An 8,227-nucleotide genomic window follows, 5' to 3' on the forward strand; every position below is an offset into this window, starting at 1 on the left:
GCTGTCATTTTGTGAGGTTATAATATGTTGATATCAAAACCAGTAAGGACATTACAAAAAGAGGTAACTACAGACTAGAATCTCTGGTCCATATAATACATATTAGGACTAATAGCTAATAATGCATATTAGAACGCTCATCAAAATATTAGCAAATTATATATATATATATAATATCATGATATAGCACAAATTTGAATCCAAGTTCTGCTTAAATAGAATGTGTTCTAGAGAAGATTGTTTAAGATGAAAAAAGTCTATTTTAATATGTTCCAGAAATAGATCCAGTAAGGAAGGTCATATGATAGTTTGGGAAGAGATTTAAATTACTTCGATCTGTTGGCATGCTCGTCTTTCTGCACTCCCTTCTGTTTTTTTTTCAGTGGTTCTCAATTGGGGACCAGGCAACCCATAAATGGCCTGTTGGCAGTGTATAGGGAAGGTGTCTTTTTTCCTTCACTTTCCTTCTGGTTTTCCCATATCTGGAAAAGTGTGTGTGTGTGTGTGTGTGTGTGTGTGTGTGTGTGGTGTGGTGTGCCTCTGGCACATGCAATATACTCTTATACAATGAAAATTTATTCCACCCTCATGCCACCGCTGGTCCCTATGAAGAATTCTGTCTTGGACAGTCTCTCAGAGCGATGTCATTTACCTTCTTTACCTCCCAAACTTCTCTTTTCAGCCCAGATCTCTTTCCTGAGGTCAAGCTATATAGAAATGTCTATTCTGTGTCTCAGGAACAGTGGTCCCTTTCCTTTGCATAGTTTTAGAAAATGTCACCCCTGTAATCTGGCCACATGGAGCTGCTCTGACAGACACCTCCTGGACAGAATCCTGACTGTCCCTGGTTGTCACTTTTTGCTTACCTTTCCTCACTATTTACCTCTTTCCCGGAATTTCCTCTGTTACATTCTCTGCAGCAATGTTGTGATTTCTTTACAATACACATCACAGCATATGGTTATTTGATTACGCATTTGTTTTCCTATTTTGGCTTTTTTTTTCAGTCACCTCCCCTTTCCATAGATTACAAAGTCTGTATCTCTTCTTCTATCTCAAGCAAATGCCTGAAACACAATTTTGACTGAATAGTTGCAAAAATAGGATGAAAGGCAAATCATCACCCCTTCTTACGTGAATTCCTATGAAAGGACTCCTAATTGGTCCTCTGCCTCTATATGGTCACCACTTCCAGTCTTAACTCTGCGTCCAAGTGACCTTTTAGAAGACATCTGCACCCTCTCATTCTGAGTGCCAGCCGGCTAGTTTATGAGTCTAAACAGTATTAGAAAGTCTCATGTTTCAGTGAGTGTGGTGGGGCTCTGATGGACAAGGATGAGCAATGTCCCCGTAGGGAGGCTGGAAAGGATGAGGGGCCAAGGCAGAGACATTCACCCCCCTCCCCCACCCCCCTACACACACCGTGGGCAACAACTGCCTGTTCTTAATTCATACTCTTTTCTAACAAAAAGGTGCCTGGCTGTCAAACAGTCCCAGTGCCCCTAGTTTCTCCCCTAGACTGAGTTACTTTTCTAAAATGCAAATCTTTCAAGTATTTGACAGACATTGCTCAATAATATTTACTGAACATATTAAAGTGAGTTCTCTGTTTCAGTTCCTTGGCCTGAAAAGGCTTATGGGGCCCATTTGGGGACTCCAAGGTGAAGGTTGCTGCCTATGTGGACAGGAAAGAGCCAGAAGGATTCACGTTTCATCCAGCGCCCCTGGGCCCCTGCCCTATGAGCATGCGCACTGTCCACAAGACGCTCTGAGGTGACCTTCCCCCTCCTCTCCTCTGCTCACTATGGAAACCAATGCCAGGACAGGGCTCTCCTCCTATCCTGGATTCTGCCAAGAACAGCCTATTCCACAGCTGTGTAATCTGTTCCACATTACAGAGTTTGAAGTAACGCACCAGGAAAACTGTCTACTCCAGAATATTTTAAATTATAACTTCTTCACATACTTTTTGCATCTCTTTCTTAAGCTCTTCCAGGAACTATTATTGGGATCTGTTTACTTTTGCTTCTAAACTTCTTATTTCCCATATCCAACAGTTCTCAACCCCAGAGATACTCAGAAAATCTAATTTATTCCCAGTACTCTTGGGGCATCAATAGATTTCCAGCCCCAAATGTCTCCCCTTGGATTAAAGCCGATGTGTATTCCACACAAGGACTGACTTCCTTTTCTTTCCCATGTTGTTATCCATCCTTTTCCTTACTGTGCTGAAGGTGCACCACTCTGTTAAGTTAAACATGAGTGTTTAGCTTAATAGCATGATATTAGGTAGCTATTAAACTACTGAATCTCTTATATGGCACATGTGTAATCATGCTTTCTCATTTAAAGCCATCCTAAGCTTTATTTTGTCTGATTACTCCATCACTTGAGCACCCTTCTCAATTTTCTTTTTGGTAACAGATTGAGCCTCTTCAGGAGGAATTTCCCTGGAAGATGTCATTGCTTTGGTTTGTCCACATCTGGGCTCCAAGGGTGAGTGCCACCACAATTTACACTGTGCTTGATTTCACAGCTGAGCATCACTCCTCAGTGTGGTCTCAATCCTTCTGGTCAGATTTTGAGGTGTGACTTGAGCTGCAGTAGAGGTGCTATCTGCCATCCTGCTGTCAACCTCACCAGAATGAACTCCAGGTAGGAACTCAATTATGCAATGCAGCCCAGACAGCAACTGAAGCCAAAGTAGCTCTCTGGCCAGACCTCTGATATCCCACCTCAGCACAAGCCAACTTTTACAATTGTCTCCTTGCTTATGACATGTTTTCATGAATCCATTAAATCAAGGAGGGTTAAATGTAAGGTTGTAAATTTTTCATGGTTCTGGGGCCTTGCATAGACTGGGCTCAGGATCCAATCTTAAAAATCTCACAATTTCAAAAAGTGTAGCACATACGCAAGGCTGACCTGAGATTTAGATAATAGTTTTAAGCATTTTCATTAAATGCATTAAATGAAACAAATATCTCCTTGCACAGGGACCATGATAATCTCTGTATCATTCCTTTTTTTTTTTTTAAGTACTGTGCTGCCGGAGCAAGCATCTTGATATCTCATATGAAGAGTTAAAAAAGAATATACATCCAAAAGAAATAAAGAAGAAAAAATGATGGGATAAAAAAATCTAAGAAATGAGGATTATACTTAAGAACCATGAGGACAGTAAGAGGCATTCTTTTAAAAGGGAATATAATTGGCACACTTCCGTAAAATATACTCAAAGTAGTAGAAATTAATAAATTGAAGAAGGAGAAGGAAAATGGGAAAGAGAAGGAAGAAGAAGAAAGGAAAGAAAGGAGGAGCAGTAAGGCACGGAAATAAATCCAAACAGAGGAAAATGTAAGGACTGGGAATATAGCTCAGTGGAGAATGGAGAGTGCTTGCCTCACATGCACAAGGTCCCTGGGTTCATCCCCAAGGGGGAGGCAGTGGAGGGGAGAGAGAAGTACAGAGAAACATCTGAAGAAATATAGGAATTATCTTGGTGACATGGGAAACTAAGCAGTCCTCTTGGAGAGCTGCTGTGGGTCATGCATATGAACTCAAACAGTAAACCAGTACAAACAACACTTCAAAAGATAAGAAAGGGGATAGAAATTGAGCATCTCTAATCTAAAAAATCTGAAATCCTAAATGCTCTAAAATTTGAATGTTTTTGAGCATTCACATGACACCATAAATATCATCTGTGGTGTGGGTCATGATTAAGATGTGAGTGCACTGAAAATATTGTATGATGTTACTTTTAGGTTATATATAAGGTGTATACAAAATATAAATTAATGTCATATTTTGACTTGGGTCCCATCACATATCATTATGCAAAAATTACAAAATCTGAAAAAAAGTGAAACACTTCTGGTCCCAAGCATTTTGGATAAGGTGTACTCACCTTCTACATAATCAAGTAAGTTGAGGATTCTAGAAATGTCAAGATAGTATTTAAATATGTTTTCTGTTTCAAATGACAAAAATAACATTCAAGATAGCATACTTAAAAATCTGTGAGCCAGGCATTGTGGTGCATGTCTATAATCCCAACAACTCAGGAGGCTGAGGCAGGAAGATCATGAGTTCAAGATAAGACCCCAACTCAAAGCAAAAGAGCAAAAAAAAACAAAGAAGCTGTTTGCTCGAGGAAACCCAAGAAGGGCTAAAGAATGATGTCAACTCAGATCAGTAATGCTGGTCATTCTCAGAAACTTTGATTCTGGAGGCTGTAACAATGATTCAGTTTTTTTCATGGGTGGTGTGTAGCATTATCTGTTTTGGATTTTCTCACTGGAGATCTATTTGTTTCCATACTCAGGAAACACGGTCACCAGTATGCTGTGTCTCATAACCTTGGTTGTCCAAGACTGCTAGATTATATCTATGAACCCAATTCACAAATCTTGGGAGTGATTTGGGAGTACTCACAACATGGGATAAGTCATTGACTGGCAAAGAGAATCCTATGAGAAGGAAGTTTCCATGTGAACAAAAACTAGATGTAGCACAGTAATCAGAGAAAGGAGGACCCTGGGCAAATAGGAAGAAAAGACATTATGACAAAATTTATGCTAATAAATTTGGTAATGTTTATCTTATGGAATATTAATGGAAAAATTTAAATGACATCAAAGTGACCCAAGAGAAGTAAAAAAATAAAATACATAAATATTGAAATAATGATGAATTAACCTAAGTGTTTATAGATGGATGAATGGATAAAGAAAATGTGGCTAGATGTGGTGGAACATGCTTGTAATCCCAAGTACTTGGGAGTAGGAGAAAGGAGGACTGGGAGTTCAAGGCCAGGTCAGGCAAAATTCATAAGACCCTATCTCAAATAAAAAATAAAAATTCAAGGGCTGAGGGGATCGCTGAAGTAGTAGAGCATTTGTCTAGCAAGTGTGATACCCTGGGTTCACTCCTCAGTAACACAAAAATGTGCTATATGTAACTCATGGAATATTATTAAGCCATGACAAAGAATGAAAATCTATCATTTATGGAAGAATGGATGCACCTGGAGAACATCATAGTAAGTGAAAAAAACATAGAAAGACAGATAATACATGATCTTCCCAATACATGAAAAATATGTAAGTTGATCTTATAGAACTAGAGAGTTGAATTGTGGCTACCGGAGACTGGTAAGAGTAATGGGGAGGATGACTAAAGAGACATTGCTTATCAGATACAAAATTACAATTCAATAGGAGGAGTAAATTCCATTGTTCCATACCACTGTAGGGTGACTATTATAGTAATAATTTGTTTGTTGTACTTTATAACAGATAGGAGAAAGGATTTTGAATATTCCTCACACAAAAAAAGATAAACGATTGAGGTGATGGATATGCTAATTGTCCAAATTTGATCATTATACATTGTACAGTGTAAATATGTATAAATATTATGTGTTGATTTTTTTTAAAAAATGCATTAGTGATGCTATAATTATGACTATTAATGCCAAAAAAATTCTAGATTACATAGGTCAATGTGACAACATGCATCAATCTTCCTTATAAACACTCAGACTTGGTAAGGACGGATTCCATCAGTCTTTATTGCTATTTCTCAACATTCAGATCTCAGACATTCCTGGGGTTAACTCATTTTCTTTCTTCTTTTTATTCTTGTGCTAGATAGGGGTACACTGTGGCATTTACAAAAGTTCTTACAATGTATCAGATATATCCTATTTGACCTCACCCCTCCCCACCTCTCTCTTTTATCCTTCCCCCAACTCATTTTCTTAGACAATCCCAACTCTTTTTCTCTCACTCACTCATAGGAAACCCAAAGTCACATATCCAACCTGTACCTTTCTTTGGATCTTTCACACCTAACTTGATTCTGAATATACATTCCGAAGTGATCACTTCTCAACTAGAGTTCCCCACGTCCAACTTGAAACTTGTGTTACCATCTTTCTCCTTAAACTTGCCCTTCCTCAGTAGTTATCCATCTCCCCCCACCCCCAAGATCTCCTAGGTCCAGAAAGGAAACTTGGAAATCGGTCTTCTTTAGCCCAGCTGCAGACTGGTTCAGAGACCCTCCCACCAGGGTCTGCACCCCTCAGCTCCCCTCCCCTCTTCTCTCCCCTCCCCTCCTCTCCTCCTCTCCCCTCCTCTCCTCCTCTCCCCTCCTCTCCTCCTCTCCCCTCCTCTCCAGACAAGCGGCCCGCGGACGCGCATGCGCAGTGAGCCGTGCGCCGCGGCGCGCCCCGCCTCGCCCTTCGCTGCGGAAGGCGCCGCGCTCAGCAACGCGCACTTCCTCTCCAGGAGTCCGCGGAGGGAGCGCAGGATCCAGGAGCTTCAAGACCCAGAGAGGCCCTGCCCTTGTCAGACGGCGTAGACATGTCGGAGCAAAGTAAGGACATGAGCGACCCTAACTTTGCAGCCGAAGCCCCCAGCTCCGAGGTGCAAAGCAACCCTGGGGTTCCGGTGGGGGTCCTTTCCCCCGCCTCTCCGGCCGCGACCCCTGCAGGGCCACCAAGCCCTCCTGTAGGCCTTTCGGCCTTCCCTCAGGCCATGCCACCTCACCAGGACCTGAGCGATGAGGACCCAAAGGCCCTGCAGCAGGCAGTGGAGGAGAGCCGCGCCCACCAGGCCCCGAGTCCACCCCTGCCATGTCCAGCGCCGCCCGCCCCGGCCCAGCTGGTGCAGAAGGCGCACGAGCTCATGTGGTACGTGCTGGTCAAGGACCAGAAGAGGATGATCATCTGGTTTCCAGACATGGTGAAGGATGTCATCGGCAGCTACAAGAAATGGTGCAGAAGCATCCTCAGGCGCACCAGCCTCATCCTCGCCAGAGTTTTCGGGTTGCATCTGAGGCTGACCAGCCTCCATACGATGGAGTTTGCGCTGGTCAAAGCACTCAGCCCTGAGGACCTGGACAGGGTGGCCCTGAACAACCGCATGCCCATGACAGGCGTCCTGCTCATGATCCTAAGTCTCATTTACGTGAAGGGCCGTGGTGCCAGAGAGAGCGCAGTCTGGAACGTGCTGCGCATCCTGGGGCTGCGGCCCTGGAAGAAGCACTCCACCTTCGGCGATGTGAGAAAGCTCATCACCGAGGAGTTCGTCCAGCAGGATTACCTGAAGTATCAGCGCGTCCCCTACGTGGAGCCCCCTGAATATGAGTTCTTCTGGGGCTCCCGAGCAAGCCGTGAAATCACCAAGATGCAGATCATGGAGTTCCTGGCCAGGGTCTTTAAGAAAGACCCTCAGGCCTGGCCTTCCAGATACAGAGAAGCTCTGGAGGAGGCCAGAGCCCTGCGGGAGGCGAATCCCGCTTCCCACTGCCCGCGCAACAGTGTCTCTGAGGACTAGCTAGGTCTGGAGGCAGATCAATGGTTTCTGACCCTCACCAGGGCTGTGGAAGGGTGGGGCTGGATCATTTAGAGTATTCAGGATTTACAGTGCAGTATTTCACGTGTAACTCTTAAGTTTTCAGTACAGTGCTTTTATACCTCTTGATGCAATGTTGTATGCGTCTGGGTACTCGAGTAGTGCTTAGGATTTATCGCATGTATGTTTCTGAGTAAGCTCGGCTGGTGCTTTTGCTTTTGTGCTATATCTTTCATGGATTTTTGTACCAGACACATGCTAAACTTATGAAATCCATTGAGAAATTTTCCATCTTATTCTTTTATATGGGACCGATGATGTGTATTGGGGGTAAGCTGCTCCTGGAGAGTTTGGAAGGACTCACCAGCAAAGTTGGCCTGACCAAGAGAACTTTACTGGGAACAGGAAATGTCCCTCTGGAATGAACTGATTTGAACTGGAATGTTCTGGAATGAACTGATTTGAACTGAAACGGTCTCAATGTGGCACTTGGCACACTTTACTAAATACATATAAAACCCCACCATGAATAAAGTTAAGTAAAGATTAAAGATTGTTGTGATAGAATTACTTTTGAAAAGGTGTACTTAATCTTGTTAATGAAATAGGGGGGTGGGAATGAGGTCGAATTCTACATTTTTTTTCTTTTATTATTCATATGTGCATACAAGGCTTGGGAATTCTACATTTTAAAATCTGTACAAATATTAAAACTTTCACCTAACAGGATGGGGAAATCACTAGTATGAACACTTATAAATAGGTAAAGTTTACAACTTTATTTTAAAATGTAATTTGTGTTCATATCAAAAACTTTGACACATAGGGACAAAGTGTAAAAACAAACAAATATGTCCCATCATCAC

General features: G+C 42.5%; 1 protein-coding gene across 1 annotated transcript; it reads left to right on the forward strand.

Moving 5' to 3' along the window:
- Window positions 1-6,241: 6,241 nt before the first annotated feature.
- Ndn (necdin, MAGE family member) lies at window positions 6,242-7,912 on the forward strand. Its single transcript, XM_020180921.2, has one exon. It carries the CDS (start codon window positions 6,369-6,371, stop codon window positions 7,341-7,343), a length of 975 nt encoding a protein of 324 aa, XP_020036510.1. The 5' UTR covers window positions 6,242-6,368; the 3' UTR covers window positions 7,344-7,912.
- Window positions 7,913-8,227: the final 315 nt, after the last annotated feature.

Source organism: Castor canadensis, chromosome 19 (assembly GCF_047511655.1).
Source record: "Castor canadensis chromosome 19, mCasCan1.hap1v2, whole genome shotgun sequence".
NCBI lineage: Eukaryota > Metazoa > Chordata > Mammalia > Rodentia > Castoridae > Castor > Castor canadensis.

Excerpts from the sequence above, each read along its gene's own strand:
- Ndn (XM_020180921.2), top strand. The coding sequence starts at position 6,369 with ATGTCGGAGCAAAGTAAGGACATGAGCGACCCTAACTTTGCAGCCGAA.